At 40.7% G+C, this 20,982-nt stretch overlaps 1 protein-coding gene across 3 annotated transcripts in view; it reads left to right on the top strand.

The window, feature by feature from the left end:
• The window catches only part of mocos (molybdenum cofactor sulfurase), a 258,546-nt gene that overhangs the window by 173,567 nt on the left and 63,997 nt on the right, over positions 1-20,982 (top strand). For all 3 annotated transcript variants that reach the window (XM_072575582.1, XM_072575580.1, XM_072575581.1), the window contains exon 9: positions 10,048-10,210. In XM_072575582.1, the coding sequence (XP_072431683.1) occupies positions 10,048-10,210 (163 nt within the window). The remainder of the gene's footprint in view (positions 1-10,047; positions 10,211-20,982) is intronic.

Below are 20,982 nucleotides of genomic sequence, written 5' to 3'. Positions count from 1 at the left end.
TCCCCAGCAACATGAAGCCCATACTGATTAAGACTGTAAGCCAATGAATCTGCAACTGAATAATGCTTGGTACATTGGATCAGGGATGGAACCAGACAATGGAAAGAGAACACATTCCTAGAATTACATGCTTCCCAAAAAAACCCCATTTACACAGGACAGCCTTCAGTCACAGTAACACAAACAAGCTAAAGGCATTAGCTAGTCTTATTTGGTATCTTTCTTTTAAGGGTTCAAAGTTGAAAATAATAAATTACCTTTGAACAAAATTTAGCAAAAAATCTAATGGCCTTGGGGACCAATGACTTAGCCCACATTTGTTACTCACTCAAAACTGCCCTCAAGATGTGATCCACTTGTCTGAATGACTGCCGTCTAAAATGTAAAAATTCTGATGCAGAAAGAGTGTAAAAGGTATGGATCTTGGATAGGCACCTGTAAGGTGCTCCCACACATCTGCTGCCTTTTGGTAGAGGTCATGAGTTTGGAAGCTGCTGGGGTGGCACGGTGGCTCAGTGGTTAGCACAGCTGCCTCACAGCGCCAGGGACCCAGATTCAATCCCCACCTTGGGTGACTGTCTGTGTGGAGTTTGCACATTCTCCCCATGTCTCCGTGGGTTTCCTCCAGGTGCTCCGATTTCCTCCCACAGTCCAAAGATGTGTAGGGTAGGTAAATTGGTCATGCTAAATTGCCCATAGAGTTAGGTGCATTAGTCAGGGGGAATGAGTCTGGGTGGGTTGCTCTTCAGAGGGTCTGTGTGGACTGGTTGGGCAGAAGGGCTTGTTTCCACGCTGTAGGGAATCTAATCTAAAAAAGAAGGCATATCAAATTGCTGCATTGCACCTTCCATGCAGCATGCACAGAGCAGTAGAAAATAGGGTACTTATCAAGTAGGCTATTTTGTCCTGCGAGGTGTAGTTTCTCAAATATTGGAATTGCTTTCGTCCAAGTAAATAGAAAATATGCAATTATATTCCTGACCGTAAGCCTTATAGATGGTGGGCCAAGGGGTGGTGAGATAAGTTGGTTGCAGCAGCTTTCCAACTTGCCAACTTGCTCTTCTATCCAGTCGTCACACAGTGGTCCAGTTCAGATCTTGTCAATGGCAGCTCCAAAGTAATTATCCAGTACTTCCACCAGAACCAGCTGGGACGACAAGTTCAATTTTGTTCTCCACAACTTAAAATCACAGGTGATTCCTATTTTCTTCATTCAAAAACGAGGCAACCCCTCAACCGATATCCACGTGAAAGTCAGCCAAGTGGGAACCTGTCAACCTAAACATCACACATCAGTGCACTATTCCCACACAAAATCATAGCCAAAGCTTGATACTACCAAGTTTCACAAACTTATATCCCATCAGTTGTCCAACAATATTAAGACCAAAAGTAGTAGAAAAATTCATTAGTTCACACATTTAAGTTGAAACTGAATTTATGTCCAGCCACATAAATAACACTGTCCAACATTTCAGAAATGACCTCAAGAACTTAGTTCACACAAATAAGGTAACAGAGACATTCACCTTACTAATTAGTGATGAAAGCCATTAAATCAATGATACATGAGAATTCCAAGGGAAAGAAACGAGGTCAATGTAGAACTCAATGATCCAAACTGCAAAACCTTTAAAAGTTGTAAATTTCAGTCCCCACTCCTGAAAATAGTAAAATGTGGTATTCCTTGACTAAGAGCACCATCTCCAAACAAGAAAAAACCCATCAAAATTAAGATGAGTGAAAGCAAGCATGGTCATATCTTGCCGCATTGTAAACTTAATGTTCAATGACAAGTTCAAAGTTTGATGACTGTGACCATGTTGAAGGAAGTTCTTAAGCAAAGTAAGTCAATGACCTATTTCTATATTTCTTTGTGACTAAAACAAATTCCAGTTTGCAATTCAATAAAAATGAACGTGCTGAATCAAATTAATTCACAGCAGAATGCAAATTTGCACATTGGACAATAAGTCAGAATGCAAACCACATGGAAAATTAATGGTATACACATGTTCTCACAGCAGTACTTTTATGTGACAGTAACATGGAACAGTGACAATAAGTAGGTGAAAATAAGTATCACAGTGTGTTAGCATTCTACTGATAGTGTGCTGTGTAGAGACATTAATAGTGAATTTCATTGGAACAAGTAGGTAAGAAACCTGCAGGTCATATGCAGGACTCCCTGTCATCCTAATTCACACCCTGGGCAAAAACAGTCAAACCCACTACTTATACATCATAATGCTCTGTGCAAATGTAGCACAAAGAACCAAACATACCTCTTCTAGATAAATTCATTTAAACAAGTTGTCTTACAATTTTTGCAAAATGTCACTACAGTGGAAATTTGGAGATGCGCAGGTAGCAGAGGTGAACAAACCAATGCTTCCAATTGTTTTAGCATATTGCTGCACCCAATCTATTGGGTCAGAAATTTTCTTAGCCTAGTGGCTTCCAGTTGGAACTGTTGCTAACTTATTGGGAGCAAATGGCTTGAAGGAACTTATTGAAGTTAATCAAAGCAGTTTGTCTCAACAAACGTATCCAGGCTTTCTTTCTATTGACTCAATATTTAAAGTAGCAACTTTTGGGTGATATTCTCCAAATGTTACCCCATTTGCAACATTGAGTAGCCTGTATATGCCAGATTTGGTTTATTCCTCTCTTCGTTTTGAATAGGTTTAGAGTGTTTGCATTCCTCCAGTCCAATACCACCATTCTCCTACTTGGGAGAATTGTAAGATTGTGGTTAGAGCTTCCACCATTTTCACCTCTACTTCCCTCAGCAACCTACGATGCATCCCTTCAGACAGGGTAGCTTTTCTACTTTTGAGTACTGCTAATCTTTTACATAATTCATTTTTTTATTGCATCCAAATTCTCGACTACGTTTCTTTTACTGTGACATCACTATTATTGAAGAACTCTGTTAGTATAATAATCTCAAATTAGATTTGATATTTTCATTAAAATGTGAATATTGGAAGTGGCAAAGACTTCTATCAGATCCATGCTGAAGCCAGTTATAAGATTTGTCAGAGGAGCCCAGAAAACTAATATTGCTTGCATCAGTGTAACATGTTTTTTTACTGTATGGCTATACCCTCCCATGACAGGAATCTTGAGGATTTTGTCATCATTTCTTGAATTCAGCAGCTTCTGATATATCCCAGCCCAGAAAGCAGCATTAATAGAGATAGGAACTCTTCTGGTGAGCCAGACTCCTTCTGCTAGTCTCTTCCTCTTGCACACCCATGTGAATATTGTCATTTGCATGTGGGAGGTAGAGAAGAAACAAGCTATGCCCTGTAGTATAGAAGCATGGGGCAGATAAACTGTGATGGAGGTTGTCAGAAAACAAAAAGCCTTTCAGTATCTGCATTTTTCCTCATTTTGTGTTGCATTGGTTCTTAATTTTAGGATGACACAGAAGTATTACACCCTCAGACAAATCCCAATATCCCAGTGCCAAAAAATACAAAAACATATATAAAATTGTACTTATATAGTTGCAAGAAAATGGGTGGGCAACAAAAGGAAAGAGGCAAAAATGAACTTTCAAAATTGAATTACATTGGATTTGAAGTACATATTTTTGAAATTTATGATTAACATTACTGTAATAAACCTGCCATTGATATTTGACAAACTTTAGTGCGGTTATGTGCTTATTTCACCACAGTATTTTGAAATGGAAACACAAAAAATTACATGTTCCCAAGACACATAATGTCTGACAACTACCACCAAGCTCTGAAGAGTTAATAGTTTACTTCAAAATTTCAATATTCTTCAATTAGTTTATCCCAGCTTTATTAAAAATGTGAATTATTTGTTTTTACATTGAAAGCTATTATTGACTTCCTGTGGCATCTCATATGTATTACTGATGGGATTCGAGGACAAGAGTAACTTCCAGGGCTGATGATTATGAAAATTGGCCAACTGAATTGAATATTTTCTAATAGGAATACACATAGTTGCAAGAGAGCACAATTCAAATACTTAAACTGCTAAAACGCATGCATAATGTGGCAGTTAAATATTTAACTTTCAACTGTAAGGCTAGAGGAAATCAATTTAAAATTAACATAGTTCAAGCAAAACTAGTGATTTGAAGATTTTTTTCTTCCACATGGTGTATTTGTGAAATAAACACACATTTAAAGCACAATGCTTTGCCATTTTAAAAAAACGGAGCTAGGTAATAGGATTGGTACTTAGGAGCTGACTCACAATTCTAACAATGCAATTAGCATAAAAAATGAAAAAGGAAGAGTTGCATTTATATAGCTCATTTTGTGACCTCAGGAAGTACTGGAAGGGTGTCAATCAAGCAGGCTGTTTTATCCTGAATGGTATAGACTGGTGAGTGTTACAGCATCTAAGTGGCTCAGTGGCTCAATCACTGACTGAACATCATGTCTGCCCAACTTCACTTGAGACATACAGTGAGGGAATGTATTTGTACCCCCATCCCTGTCACTTGCATCTATTCATGATATAATTAACAGGTATGACCATGTCCGTGGTTTCTTCTAAGGTATCCACAAACACAGATGTCATTACTCAGTCCATTTGTTTTTCTTTGCTTAACATTGGATGCACCAAAGGCAACAAGCCACAATGACATCCTGCTAATGTGCTGAGGACCTGTGCTCCAGAATTCACCATGCTCCCAGCTAAGTTGTTCCAGTAGAAAACTAGCACATACACATTCATCAGATATGTGCATTTTCAATCAACCTGTTTAGATATGTTATGACACGCCTCAGAACTGGTAGGACTAAACCTGGGCATCTACCCTTCAGGTAATCACACTACAATATATCACAATGTTCATCACATATATCTTGCCTACAAAAAGTAGTTATTAATCTAACTTAACTAGTTATTACCTGATCAGGCTAATCATCAATCATCAGCTGCTAAGTATTGTTTCCAAATCAATTCACTGTCTTTGACCACTGCTGTGGCATAGTTGAACTGCTTGCAACATTGCATTCAGGCCCTCAGGGCTTTCTCCATGATTCTCCATGGTCTCACTGTCTTTTGAGTCAAGATTAAAGTGGTGCTGGAAAAGCACAGCAGGTCAGGCAGCATCCGAGGAGCAGGAAAGTCGACATTTTGGGCAAATGCCCATCATCAGGAATGAGGTTGACAGCCTCAGGGGTGGACAGATAAATGGGAGGGGGATGGGGCTGGACGGAAGGTAGCTGAGAGTGCAATAGGTGAATGGAGGTGGAGGTGAAGGCGATAGGTGGGAGAGGAGGGTGGAGCGGATAGGTGGGAAGGAAGATTACCAGATGGGACAGGTCATGAGGGCAGTGCTGAGCTGGAAGGTTGGAACTGGGGTAAGGTGAGGGGAGGGGAAATGAGGAAATTGGTGAAGTCCCCTTTGTTAAGGCTTCCAACCATTCAACAACATTTAGTGCTGGATAGAATCTGCAATCACTTAAAACAGGCATGAAAACATTGGATTCCTGTCTCTGTTACAGTGAACAGGTACTAGTGAATGACCCATCACCCCTTTACAGGTATGGCCAGAGTTAGTTCCAATATATCATAATATCTCATGATGGCTTAGTAATTTTAGAAGAGTATTTAAAAAATCAGGTGAGTGTCACCTCCTAAATTTTATTGCTATTTTTATTTCAGTCCACATAGTTAATTTGTAATTTGTTCCAATAATTTACTGGATTACTGCCTGTCATACTAAGTATTCTGAATTTATTTTTCATATGAGGATTATGCTTACCTATGGTAGCTGATGGAAAAGAAGTTCATGTCTTTGATCTGTCAGTCAGGAAAAAATCATTTTCATGATCCTGCAGTTATTCTATTGTATGCTGCAAATGGACCTAATCTGTGACAAAATGTCTCCAGATCTGCAGAAACATGTTTCTGAAAATTCCTATAAAATTCTTTCCATATGACTTTAATACCATAATATTTCATATAATAAATGAAAATATTCCAGTCATCAAATTTATACCACAGAGAAATTAATCCTGTTAAATGTCAAGTATCATCAAAATTTGTAGGACCAGCTATTAACTATTATAAAAGTTAACGCGAACCCATTTTATAGCAATAATAGTGTTAAGCCCAATATGCTGAATTGTTAAATTGTGTTAATTTACCAATATCTCTCAAATAACTCTTAATTTTTGCACCAGTAGCCCCCACAGTCTACTCAAATCTGCATTGTCCCCTCCTCATCACTGATTCCCCCTTCATCCTCTGGATAGTTATTCATCCTCTGTCTGAGTTTTCATTGTATCATATTTTATTTGTTTCTTTGAGACAATGGTACATTTGGTTAAAATGAATTGCAGTTGTCTTATTCATCACTGTCCAAAAGTACATTTTAAGACCAATTTACCAAAGCTATTAACATGTGCCTGTGGGGTTTTCCTGTGAAACTAAGGTAGTTAATTGTGTTAATGCCTCATAAAAGGACAACCTCAGCTGCTTTCAGCCCAGATTGATATTATTAATGGCTTTCTGGGTAAATATTCATTTTCTGCAATCACAAAGGGTCACTCAACTTGAAACATTAACTCTGATTTGTCTCCACAGATGATACTAAACCTGCTGAGCTTTGCTATCAATTTTTATTTTTATCACAAATTGCTCAAAATAAAGGCATCATGGCGATTCAAGTATATTGTGTGATTAACATCTTTAGGATCTTTTTAAAATTGAGGTCGTTCTGCGATAACATGCATTTCGTTAACGCGCAATCACTATAATGCGATTGACAAATTGGGGGCACTTTTTCTAAAGTGCAATCTTTTAAAACATGTTGGTTGTAATGCAATCGCATCGCCAACACTTTAAGCACTATTTCTAAACTAATTTTTCTATAATATGTGGTGCACAAGAATGCAACATCACGTTATAGAAAAAATACCTGTAATAGATTTGATTGATAGCAATGTAAAGATTTGATTTTGCAGACAAAAATTCTTAATCCCTTTGAGAGACAGCTCTCTCAGCAGAAGTTTCCCATTGGGAGCTTGTTTCCTGTCAAGATGCTAAATCCCTCTCTCCTTCCTTAACACATTCCAAAAGCCCATATTTTTGAGTTTTTTTACGACCATCTGCTAGTATTTTATCATAGTGTCCTTTCTTTTTGCATATAACTTATGAGATACCTCAGGATTTTTTTCCAACATCACAGATGCAGTAAAATTGCATGTTTATGTTGAAGTTGCTTGTCCATGCTCTTCCCCTACCACATTCCCTTGCCCAAACTTCACTTGATCACTCACTCTCTACATTCACCCTTCTCCAAACAAGCTGCCATTGTAATTTGATAAGGGACTGTGTAGACAGGTATGACAAAGTTGAACTTCAAAGTTTCCTCCCCTAAAGTTTAATGTTCGACCAAGGTTAACTAAGGTCCACCACTGGAATTTGTAAAATGTTATCATAAGTTCAGAATCAATGCTGATGACTGGCTGAGGCTTGTGCTTTGGGGAATTTCTGTCAATCATTGTATGTAACTTTGATAATACATCTGTGGAAGCGCAAAGAAATTGAATAGGCAGGATTTGTTCTATTTCTCAGCATTTCCATTGCTTGATCTATGAACCGTAGAATTCCTGCAGGAAATTGTGTATCTAGCTCCACTGAAGGACCAAGTCCTTTGTGAGCAAGGTTTTATTTAAATTAGTAGCCACTTCTATTATCATTTATATTTTCGAATAAAACAGTATTTGCTGGGTGTTTGGTTTTGTAAATCAGAGGATAGCTGTGAAGCTGATTTTTAATTTTTTTTTTGAAATGTCATTTTAGATTAGTATGTTTTTGACCATCAAAGCTGTTTTTGAAAGTGAGCTGCTTTGAAGTGGTCTCAGATGTAACAGCAATAAAGAGGATTCTATTAGACGTAGTGATGAAGTGAGTGAACATAGAATGCTGAAATGAAAGCCTCAAATAAAGGAATATGACTGCTCATAAAAAATATGATGTTCTAAAAAATGTAGAAATAAACAGAGCATATGGTTTATTTTATTGTTAAGTGTCGTTAAAGCAAGGACAGTTCAAAACACTTTAAGAATATCATAAAGTGGTAGCTCAGTTCTTTCTACATCAGGGTGAAAGTCCTTTGCTAGGGCGGTACGGTGGTACAGTGGTTAGCACTGCTGCCTCACAGTACCAGTGTCCCAGGTTCGATTCCAGCCTCGGGCAACTGTCTGTGTGGAGTTTGCACATTCTTCTCATGCCTGCGCGGGTTTCCTCCTACAGTCCAAAGATGTGCAGGTTTGGTGAATTGGCCACGTTGAATTGCCCAAAGTGTTAGGTGCATAAGTCAGAGGGAAATGGGTGTAGGTGGGTTACTCTTCGGACGGTCGGTGTGGACTGGTTGGACCAAAGGGCCTGTTTCCACACTGTAGGAAATCTAATCTAAAGATCAGCTTTTTCATAATTGAAGTTTCCCAAAAATCAATATTTTGACTCACAATAGTTTCCATACATAGGAAAGCAAGCATTCAGGACTAGGAGTTAGGCCCCCTTAAGCCAGCTTCACTATTCAATTACATTGATTGTGACCTTATGCCCAGTTTTCTATTCCTTCACTCCCGAAAACCTTTAACTCCTTTGCTGATCAAAAATCCATTCAATTTAGTCTTGAACATGTTCAGTGATTTTCACTGCATACTGTCTGGGGAAGAAAATTGTACAGACCAGTGACCCTCTGAGACAATAAAGTTTCTTCTTTCCTCAGTATTAAATGGGAGATGTCTAATTTTCCACCTGTGTCCTGTGGTTCTGGACTCCTCAACAGGGGGAATCCCCCTACACTATAAACCTGCAAGATTTTCTCAGAAACTTACATATTTCAACAAAGCCACCTCTCATTCCTCTAAATGTTGATGAGTGTCAGGTCTAATTAGCTCAATCTTTCCTGATGAAGGGCTTACGCCCGAAACGTTGATTCTCTTGTTCCTCAGATGCTGCCTGACCGGCTGTGCTTTTACAGCACCCACATTCTTCGACTCTGATCACCAGCATCTGCAGTCCTCACTTCCTCCTCATAAGACAACTCCTTTATCCCAGGTATCAGCTGAGTGATTGCCTGCAACTGCTGATCATTGGGGCGGGGAAGAACAGGAGGTCTCACAGAACCCAGTCCAGCCAACCACCTCAGGATACATGCAATGCTTGGCACTTAATATGTTTTCTGTCTGTCACTTCTGGAGGTATCCCCAGACAGTTTAGAAATCAGCAGTCATTTATTCAAATTGGCATCATGCTACTGTTGATCTGGTATCCAATTCAGGTGATGACCATTTCTGGAAAGTACATCAAGAGATAGGAGTGCAGGGGCTCTTAGATCCAAAGATGTCAAGATATCTGCATTTCCTTCTGGTTCCACCTCCAAGCTGAGCCTGCAGATCTAAGAAGATTCCACTCTACGTATTAGTCAAGATCATTTACTCTCCTTCATCTGCTTTGCCTTTGACATCTAAGTATTTATTTGGCTACATCTTATTGCAAGCTGGACAGAATAATTTAGTGGTTCAGGCAATAGTTGCCTATATTAGCAGTCATCACAATTTCTATGGAATAATAAGAATAGCCTTATTTTATTGCACAATTGCCAAACTGGCGGGTGATTGGTGACAATAACGTAAAATTTTATAGTCCATCCTGCATGCTAAAAAATGATCATCTGTTGAGCAAGTTCGTTGTTGTACATTGATTTCAAAGGACAGGAGTAAAGTCTCAACGCCAGTGTAGCAGATGCTTAACAACTCTCTGAAATAACTGAGCAAGTCACTTGTTCAGTTCCTTCAACTGGGAAAAGGCAATAAATGCCAGATTTGCCAATGCTTTCTATATTCCAAAAATGTTTTTGTTTAGATGAATTATTATGATGTTACAAAGCAATTTATTTTTGTGATTATATATGTATTTGTAAGAATGAGTATGGATTTGGCTTATTTACCATGATTTTTAGTGTGTTTACAGTGTAGAAAATTTACTAATATTTAACATCTTTATCCTATTTATTTTATTCCTTTACAGGTTAAGAAGTGGCCTATTGGAAAGCATGGCTTATTATATGATCGTACCTGGATGATTGTCAACCAAAATGCTGTCTGTCTTAGCCAAAAGCAGGAGCCCAGACTATGTTTGATTCATCCACACATTGACTTAGAGCAAGGGATCATGACCATCAGTGCAGAAGGTTAGCCAAACCAATAACCCTTAGAGGCATTTGAGCAAACTTAAAAATAGTCATAAAAATAAGAAATGTTTATTAGAAAAGACAATTTAAGCCCATTGGATCATGCCAGTTTTTAGGCAGGAATTTTCAATCTTCAGTCAATATTACAGGCCAAAGTCTCTGTGCAAGTTTTCTTCAGTCTGTAACCATTTTGCAATATGGTTTTGACATTTCAATTTTAAATAAGCAGAAAATATAAAATAGTTGTCAGTGGAGACAAACTAATATTGTAATTCTAAGGTTAGCATTCTGTGATATGAACTCAGACCTTTGAACAAGTTGACCAGTTAATTACTGTTACAGTTATGAAATTTCTAAGCTTGTTATGTTTTGGGATTGTCTTTTTAATTTAGGATATAAATGGATAAATTAAGAGTGTTATGCTTCTGTACTGAATGTCAAGTTTTGTAAATCATTACACTTCAAACTGTCTTATTTAATTCCAATATAGGATGGGATTGGGGGTCAGGAGGCAAGTTAATTAACATTTCTAGCTGGATGTAAAGCTCATGTGATTCATGCTGCCATGGAGCTGGAGATTGGGAGGGGAAGAGTTCATAGAAAGCCATTGTAAATTTGGATTGCAAGTTCTTTAAAAGTATCTTTGAGAGCCACAGAGACAATGTCAGACTGCACAAATATGAGTGAGTAATATCGCAGAGAGATTGAAGCATTGAAATTTAATTGTTCACTATCCGGAAAGCGATGGGGGCTCTGTCTCAGTATTATCACTGGACTGTTAATACAGAGATCCAGGAAATGTTCTGGGGGCCCATGTTTGCTTCCCGTTTTGGCAGATAGTGGAATTTGAATTCAATAAATATCTGGAATTAAGGGTCTAATGGTGATCATGATTCCATTGTTGATTGTTGGAAAATTCATCTAGTTCACTAATGTCATTTTGGGAAGGAAATTGCCATACTGCATGTGACTTCAGAGCCACAGCAATGTGGTTGACTCTTAATTGCCTTTTCAGCAATTCGGGATGAACAATAAATGTTGGCCTAGGCCAATATCACCCTCATCCTGTGAGTGAATGAAGAAAAGAAACCATTGAAATTAAGGTGGACAATTCAACTAGCTTTGGCTTGAGGGAAGGATCCACAATTTGTCCTTCTCCCTGAAAGTAATTTTGTGGAGCATATTATGTCTGGCTGGAAAACAGAAGGGAAATTATCAGTAGCTTTTGAAAGATTCCAGGAGAATTCCTGGCTTTCGTTAAACTGTGGTGGGGGATGTTTAGTTTTTTGTAAAGATAAAATGGTTGATTTTTATTGTAGTTCAGAATATAAGTTGCCTACAGAAAAGTGTTTAATCAAAGTTGCTTTTTTTAAACTTGTTGAGGAAGTCTTAAAATTTGAAATCTTGGTCGATAATCCATTCATTCAATGGAAGTTTTAATGAGGATTGTAACGTTAGGAACCCATCTAAATGATATTATCTTTATGTAACTTCTAGGAAATGCAGTATAAAACATGGCCTGCAGGCCAGCATTTAGCACACCAAAAATATCTAACTCACCTGCAGGCTAAACCATAAAATACAGGTCAGTGATGACAGCAGATTCTGTACGGGGCTGCTCCTCCCCTACAAGGCTTATCAGCAACAATGTAGTTGTGTAACAGTCTGTGATTTTTTTTAATTCAAGTGATTTGCTAGACAAGCACTTACTGCTCATCCCTAATTGTCCTTGAAATCAGTGCAGTCCATTTAGTGTACTCACTATACTGTTAGGGCAATGGTTTTGACCCAGCAACATTGAAGGAATGACAATATGCTGAATGCCTTGGGGCAACTTGTAAGTAATGGTGTTCCTGTAGATCTGCTGATCTTGTCCTTCTAGATGGTCTTGGTCTTTGCTTTGAAAAGTGCTGTCAAATGAGCTATAATGGATTTCTGCAGTGCATTTGTAAATAGTACACCCTGCTGTTACTGAGCATCGTGAGTGATTGTGGTGCCAATGAAATGGGCTGCTTTCTCCTGGACAAAGTCAAGTACCTTGAATATTCAAGTACCTTGAATATCCAGACAAATGGGCAGTACTCCCATCACTTTCTTGGCTTATGCCTTGTAAATGGTAAACAGGCTTTGGGGAGTTAAAAATCACACAACACCAGGAAGATACAGAATTTATAGCAAAAGTTTACAGTGTGATGTAACTGAAATTATATATTGAAAAAGACCTGGATTGTTTGTTAAGTCTCTCACCTTTGAGAATGATCATGTTGGTTTCAGTTCTTTCATATATAAATCGCAAAACTTTTTTTAAAAGTTACATTCTCAAGTGAACTTTAACAAATGGTGTCAGGCTTTGGGGAGTCAGTAAGTGAATTACTCTCTTCAGGATTCCTAGCTTCTGACCTGCTCTTGTGGCCTCAGTGCTTACAACGTTAGTCCAGTTTAGTTTCTGATCAATGGTAGCTCCACGATATTGATACTGAGGAATTCAGGGATGGCTATGCCATTGAATGTCAAGGAACAACGGTTCTCTGGTGTTGGAGGTGGTCTTTGCCTGGTATTTGTATGGCGTGAATGTTCCTTGCTACTTGTGGCCCAAGCATAGATATTGTCCAAGTCTTCTTGTATTTGGACACAGATTGCTTCAGTATTGAGATTGGAGGAGCAGTGAGCAGTTGTTAAGGTGAGTGGTTACGCAGAGTCTGAGACTGGATGAGTGGCAGTGAGTTTGTGAAGGTGGGAGAATGGGGATGAAAGGCTTCACTGAGAAGCTACCAACCAGGTATTGAAGCAAGGAGGGTATCGTACTGGGGGAATAGAGGAAGAGGTTTTCTACCAGTGAAGTGGGATATAGACACTGAGAGGGCTATGGAGGTATAGACTGTGTGTTTTCTGAATGCCTCCCATTTTTCTGCTGTAGATTTACTCTCAAGTAGCTATTCCTAGTCTACTTTGTCCAGATCCTGCCTTATTTCAATAAAATCTGCTTTCCCTCCGTCTAAACTCCTTTTTTGCAGACCACCTTTTTCCGTAACAAACATAAAACTCATGGTAGATTAGGTTACTTACAGTATGGAAACAGGCCCTTCGGCCCAACAAGTCCACACCGACCCTCCAAAGAGCAACCCATCCAGACCCATTCTTCTACATTTGCCCCTTCACCTAACACTACGGGCAACTTAGCATGGCTAATTCACCAAACAAGCACATCTTTGGACTGTGGGAGGAAACCAGAGCACTCAGAGGAAACCCACGCAGACACGGGGAGAATGTGCAAACTCCACACAGTCAGTTGCCCGAGGCAGGAATTGAACCCAGGTCTCTGGCACTGTGAGGCAGCAGTGCTAACCACTGTGCCACCATGCCACCCACAAAATTAACAATGCAGCTATCACTAAAATGCTCCCTTGCTCCATCTCAAACAACTGCCTAGCTTTGATCCCCAGAATTAGATCCAGCATTGCACTGCACCTTGTATCCATATATTGATATAAAAAGCTCTCCTGAATACATTTCAAGAAATGTCCCGTCTTTAAACATTTTATACCTTGATTATCCCAATTCATGTTAGAGTAGATTAGATTAGATTAGATTACTTACAGTGTGGAAACAGGCCCTTCGGCCCAACAAGTCCACACCGCCCCGCCGAAGCGTAACCCACCCATACCCCTACATCTACATTTACCCCTTACCTAACACTATGGGCAATTTAGCATGGCCAATTCACCTGGCCTGCACATCTTTGGACTGTGGGAGGAAACCGGAGCACCCGGAGGAAACCCACGCAGACACGGGGAGAACGTGCAAACTCCACACAGTCAGTCGCCTGAGGCGGGAATTGAACCCGGGTCTCAGGCGCTGTGAGGCAAGTTGAAATCTTCTAATATAATTACCCTATTTTTGTTTTCACATACCTCAATGAATTGTCTACATATTTGTTTCCGTATTCCCTGCTGACTGGAGCTCTATAATACACTCTCAGCAGTATCACTGCTCCCTTGTTATTCTGTAAGGCTGTACACACAAAGCCTCATTTAATGACCCTTCCATTTATTGTCCCACCTAACTGCAGTAATTCACTCCTTAATTAACAATGCAGCACCACCTGCTCTTTACAGTCTCCCCTGTCATGCCTGAATATATTATAACCCAGAATATTGAGTTGCCAGTTCTGTCCCTTTCTCAACTATGTCTCTGTTAGAACAACAATATCACAATTCCATGTGACAATTCATGCCCTTAAGTGATCCGTCTCACCTATAATACTTCTAGCATTAAAATAGAGATGATGTAGCCTCACCTTGCACCCTTGAGAGTCAACATGTCTGAACCCACTCTTTTCTAAGGTATGCTGTGACACTATTGAATTAATGCACTGTTATCCCCTGCTCTGTGCATTACTGGAACAAACCCAGACCTGGGTGGCTGTATTATGACAGGATGTATTCTGGCCTTAGTTGTCTGCCTATGATACAACTCATCCTCCCATGTAGGGGGATGGGACTGCAGGAGTTAAGACGATGGAGTGTTTTAGGAAGCCCTAAGGAGCAGGAATTAAAGCAGCTGAAAGATCTGGAGTTTCAGGCATAGTGAGGAGGAAATGTCCTGCTATTGGGAGGAAAGGTCCTGCTATCTTCACAGCCCTCTTTTCATCATCTTTTCATCAAAATTTTCAGACCTACGGTGATTGAGAGAGAGTGAGTGTGACAAAGTGTGTGAGTATTCAAGTGAGTCTGAGTGAGACCGAGTGTGTGTGAGGATTTCTATGAGAACGTGTGTGTGTGTACACATAAGCACAGGCACGCGCACATGCAATTGCCCGCTAAGACCAACTTGGATTATGAGCCATCAGAGGTAAACACTTGATTGGTGTTAGTTAGGCTCTACTCCTTAGCTTGGTTCTGGTCTGTCCCAATTTGAATACGATAATGAGTTGGAGCCATGGCTGTCTATCCCTAGGTTTGTTTCTTAAGAGAAAAGGGGTGTAGGTTTGCTCGCTGAGCTGTAGGTTTGATATACAGATGTTTCATTACCTGGCTAGGTAATATCATCAGTGGCAACCTCCAAGTGAAGCGAAGCTGTTGTCTCCTGCTTTCTAGTTGTATGTTTGTCATGGATGGGGTTCCTGGGGTTTGTGATGATGTCATTTCCTGTTCATTTTCTGAGGGGTTGATAGATGGTATCTAGATCTATGTGTTTGTTTATGGCGTTGTGGTCGGAGTACCAGGCCTCTAGGAATTCTCTGGCATGTCTTTGCTTAGCCTCTCCCAGGATAGATGTGTTGTCCCAGTCGAAATGGTGGTTTTTTTCTCCATGTGTAGGGCTACGAGGGAGAGAGGGTCGTGTCTTTTTGTGGCTAGCTGGTGTTCGTGTATCCTGGTGGCTAACTTTCTTCCTGTTTGTCCTACGTAGTGTTTGTGGCAGTCCTTGCATGGAATTTTGTAGACAACGTTGGTTTTGTCCATGGGTTGCACTGGGTCTTTTAAGTTTGGTGGTTTTTGTTTGAGAGTGTTGGTGGGTTTGTGTGCTATTAGGATTCTGAGGGGTCTTTAGTAGTCTGGCTGTCATTTCTGAAACTTCTTTGATGTATGGTAAGGTGGTTAGGGTTTCTGGCTGTGTTTGGTCTGCGTGTCGTGGTTTGTTCTTGAGGAATCTGCGGACTGTATTTTTTGAGTATCCGTTCTTCTTGAATACATTGTATAGGTGGTTCTCCTCTGTTTTCCGAAGTTTGTCTGTGCTGCAGTGCATGGTGGCTCGTTGGAATAGTGTTCTGATACAGCTTCATTTGTGTGTGTTGGGATGGTTGCTGGTGTAGTTCAGTATTTGGTCAGTGTTTGTCAGTTTTCTGTATATGCAGGTTTGTATTTCTCCGTTGTCCGTTCTTTCGACTGTGACGTCCAGGAATGCAAGTTTGTTGTCGGTTTCTTCCTCCTTAAGAGAAAAGGCAAAAATGTTTAATTAGTTATTTGTGTTACATGACAGTTTGACATTTCTTTTTCATCAATATGCTTTTTATGTTTTCTTTGTGCCTTAACTTCTTTTTAAAAAAATTAATGTTGCTGTGCCCTCCTGGGTCTCAGGATATTGTCTTTCTGGTTCAAGTGAAACCTGTTACAAAATAGAAGTAACATTACATTTTGAAGAGCTAGCAAAAGCAGTGATTTTTGCTCCTTTTGGAGCAGGCAGTGTTAGAAATGATCAGAAACAAAAACAGAAATTGCTGGAAAAGCTTATCAAGTCTGGCAGCATCTGTGGAGAGAAATCAGAGTTAACGTTTCAGATCCAGTGACTCTTCCTCAGCACTGATGGTAACTCCGAAAACGTTGGCTTTAATGCAGAAGATAGGGTGGGGGGCATGAGTAAGGAGTAAATGATAGCCCAAAGAAAGAGAGAAGAACAGTTGGACAGATAAAGGAGTGGATAACAATCAGGCTCAGAAAGTGAATGCTACCAATGGGGACTGTTAGTGGCTAACGGTGAATTGTGTGTAAAAGCAGACCATGTAATAACAAGGCCTGGGGTGTGGAGTTTGGGCCACTTCAGCACACCATCTTGTTCCCTGGCCAACATCTCTGTCTCAGGCTTGGTGCAGTGCTCCAGTGAAGCTCAGAGCAAGGTGGAAGAACAAAACCTCATTTTCTGCTTCGAACTCCATAGCCTTCTGGACTCAATACCAAGTTCAACAACTTTAAGGTTTGAGTTTCTCCCATGACATTACCCCAACCTCTGTCCCCAGGTTAGGGAAGTCCAAAACTAGAGGGCATATGTTTAAGGTGAGAGGAGACCTAAGGGAAAACTTCTTAACACAGAAAATGGCATGTTTATGGTATGAGCTGCCAGAGCAAGTGGTGGAGGCTAGTACATTTACAACATTTAAAATGTGTCCAGATGGGTACATGAATAAGGATTTAGATGGATATGGACCAAATGCTGGCATATGGGACTAGATTAATTCAGGATATATGGTCGGCACGGACGAGTTGGACTCTATGACTCCATACAGAGAAGTGGCATCCTGCTTTATGGGCAGGTTGGTCGTGATGTTGCTGGTGCAGTACTTCCTCTTCCAGGAGAAGTGGAGACCACAACATCAGACAATACCAGCCTGGTTGGAGGTTGCCACTTGGGTTAATGCAGTATTGATCATTTGGAGGAGTGTAAGAAGAAGGTCAGTGTACTTTATCACCCTGCGAGGTAAGTTGAAACATGTCACACTCACTCTATCTCTGAAACTATATCCACTTCCCGCCAAGCATCATGCATCACTGTCATTATTGCCTGCAATGTCTTTGCCACCTGCTTCACCCGCCCTAACTCCCAACACCATTTACATGTCCTCTGTGCTGCCTACTCATACAGTTGGGAAACTTTCTCACCTCCACCAGTGTAATAGCTGTGCCTTCCACATTCATTTCCAATAATACTTGTTTCTTTTATTTAACCCACAATAGGACATGAAGTCAAGCTAGGTAGTGTGCAGCCCATTATTCAACTGATCATTTATTATGCATTCTGACTTTAACCACCTGAGCAAGGCTTGGATTGGTACCAGGTGCTGCCCTTGATTCACTGTTCCAAGAAACCTGAGCAAAGACTATCCTCTTTACTTGAGGACTGGAGTAGTATGAGCCTGCTATCTCGATCTGAGTGGGCAAATTGCAAAAAAAGCAAGAAGAGACAATGCAAAGCAGAATGCTGCGAACAGAGGTTCAGAATGAGTGAGTGAGTGTTATCAGAGAGTTCAGAGATGCAATGTTTTCCCTGAGCTAGATGCATGTCCCTGAGCACACAATGTCCTTGCAACGGCATTACATTGATAGTTGCTGGACTAGCCAGAGGCACAGCGTTGAAGCACAGATGCATCTTACAAGTGGCTTGAAAATATGTCTCAAGAATTCTCAAAGGCTGCCAGTGCAGTACGTCAGATGCAACTGGCCATGGACATAGGATGCTTAAGATCAGTGGCCATGGAGTGTATCCTGATGTATTGATGTATCCCATCTGTCACGTTTCGCCCACTTTCTTAGTCTTGCCAAGCCCTTCTGCAGCCTGCTTACCTCCTCAACACTGTCGGTCCCTCCACCTACCTTGGTGTCATCTGCAAATTTAGCAACAATGCCCTCCATTCCTTTGTCCAGATTGTTAATGGATTATGTGAATAGTTGTAATCTCAAAACTGACCTCTGCAGGACTTCACTAGTTACCAGCTGCCATCCTGAAAAAGACCACTTTATCCCTACTCTGGATTTCACAGGAGCTGGAATTGTTGCTGGATGTTCCAGGGTTTAGATCTTTTTTAAAAAATATCGGGAGGGGAGTAAAAGAGGAGGGGGAGTAACATTGTTAATTAGCGAGTGCATCACAGCTGCAGAAAAGGAGGTTGTTGAGGAGCGTTTGTCAACTGAGTCAGTTTGGGTGGAAGTCAGTAACAGGAAAGGAGCAGTCACTTTATTTGGTGTTTTCAATAGACCCCCCAATAGCAGCAGAGAGATGGAAGAACAGATTGGACAGCAGATTTTGGAAAGGTGCAGATGTAATAGAGCGGTTATTATGGGTTACTTCAACTTCCCCAGTATTCATTGGTACCCCATTAGTGCAGATGGTCTGGGTGAAGCCAATTTTGTCAGGTGTGTCCAGGAAGGATTCCTGATTCAATATGTAGATATGCCGAATGGGGGGAGGCCATATTGGATTTGGTGCTGGGCAACAAGCCAGGCCAGATGTCAGATCTCTTGGGGAGAGAGCCTTTCGGTGACAGTGACCACAACTGTGCAACCTTTGCCATAGTCATGGAGACGGATAGGAACAGACAGTATGGTAGGTAGTTAATTTGGGGAGGGGAAATTATATTGCTATTAGACAGGAGCTGTGGAGTTTAAATTGGAAACAGTTATTCTACAGGAAATGCACAACACAAATATGGAGGCTGTTTAAGGAGCACTTGTTGCGAGCATTGGATAACTTTGTCCCACTGAGATAGGCATGGAATGGTAAGGTGAAGGAGCCTTGGACAACAAGAGAAGAGGAGCTTCTCATCAAGAGGAGAAAGGAAGCTTACTTAAAGTTGAGAAAGCAAGGATCTAGCACAGTTTTAGAGGATTAAAGGATAGCTGGGAAATAACTCAAAAATGGACTGAGGAGAGCTAGGAAGGGGCATGAAAAAGCCTTGGCGGGAAGGATTAGGGAAAACCCAAAGGCATGCTACACTTAGGTGAGGAATGAGACAATGATCAGAGAGAGGGTAGGGGTGATCAGGGATAGTGGAGGGAACTTGTGTCTGGAGTCTGAAGAGGTAGGGGAGGCCATCAATGCTTCAGTCGTCACTAGAGAAAGGGACCTTGTTGATAGTGAGAACACTGTGGACCAGGTTAATAGGCTTGAACAGATTGATATTAAGAAAGTGGATATGCTGAAAATTCTGGGAAGCATCAAGATAGGTAAGTCCCCAAGACTGGACTAGATATATCCAAGGTTACTACAGGAAGTGAGGAATGAGATTGCTGCTCCTCTGGCAATGATCTTTGTATCCTTACTCTCCATGGTGTAGTACTGGATGATTGAAGTGAAGTGAATGTTGGGCCTTTGTTCGAGAAAGGGAATAGGGAAATCCCTAGGAATTAAGACCAGTCAGTCTTACGCCTGTGGTAAGCAAGGTACTGGAAAGGATTCTGAGAGATAGGATTTATGACTGTTTGAAAAAACATAGTTTGATTAAAGATAGTCAGCCTGGCTTTGTGAGGGGCAGGTCATGCCTCACAAGCCTTATTGAGTTTTTTGAGGATGTGACGAGACAAGTTGATGAAGGTTGAGCAGTGGATGTCGTGTATGTGGATTTGAATAAGGCATTTGTTACAGTTCCCTATGGTAGGCTCATTCAGAAAGTTAGTAAGTATGGGATAATGGGAAATTTGGCTGTCAGGATACCAGATTGGCTGGCCGAAAGAAGGCAGCGAGTGGTAGTGGATAGAAAGTATTCCGCCTGCAGGTTGGTGACCAGTGGTATCTCACAAGGATCTGTTCTTGGGCTTCTGCTCTTTCTAGTTTTTATAAATGACTTAGATGAAGAAGTGGAGAGTGAGTTAGTAAGTTTGCCGATGACACAAGGTCACTGGTGTTCTAGATAGTGTCGAGGGCTATTACAGGCCTCAAGAGAGGCCTTACAACAAGACGTTGACTGGATGCAAAGCTGGGCTGAGAAGTGGCAGATGGAATTCAACTGGATAAGTGTGAAGTAATTCATTTTGAAAGGTCAAATTTAAATACTGAATACAGGGTTAAAGACAGGATACTTGGCAGTGTGGAAGATCAGCTGGATCTTGAGGTCCACCTCCATAGATCCGTCAAAGTTGCCACCCAAGTTGGTAGGGTTGTTAAGAAGGTGTATGGTGATTTGGCTTTCACTAACAGAGGGATTGAGTTTAAGAGCCGCGAGGTTTTGTTGCAGCTGTATAAAACCCTAGTGAGGCCACACTTGGAATATTGTGTCCAGTTTTGGTCGTTTCATTATAGGAAGGATATAGGTGCTTTAGAGAGGGTGCAGAGGAGATGTACCAGGATGCTGCCTGTGATTGGAGGGTATGTCCTATGAAGAGAGGTTGACTGAACTCAGGCTTTTCACACTGGAGAGAAGAAGGAAGAGAGGTGACTTGATAGAAGGGTTACAAGGTAATGAGAGGCATAGATAGAGTAGATAACCAGAGACTTTTCACCAGGGATGTCACAAGGGGTCATAATTTTAAAGTGCATGTGTGGAATACACTGCCAGAGGTAGTAGT

Source organism: Chiloscyllium punctatum, chromosome 8, assembly GCF_047496795.1.
Source record: "Chiloscyllium punctatum isolate Juve2018m chromosome 8, sChiPun1.3, whole genome shotgun sequence".
Lineage (NCBI taxonomy): Eukaryota > Metazoa > Chordata > Chondrichthyes > Orectolobiformes > Hemiscylliidae > Chiloscyllium > Chiloscyllium punctatum.
The sequence above is the reverse complement of the archived record's forward strand: the minus strand, read 5'-3'. Positions and strand labels throughout refer to the sequence as shown.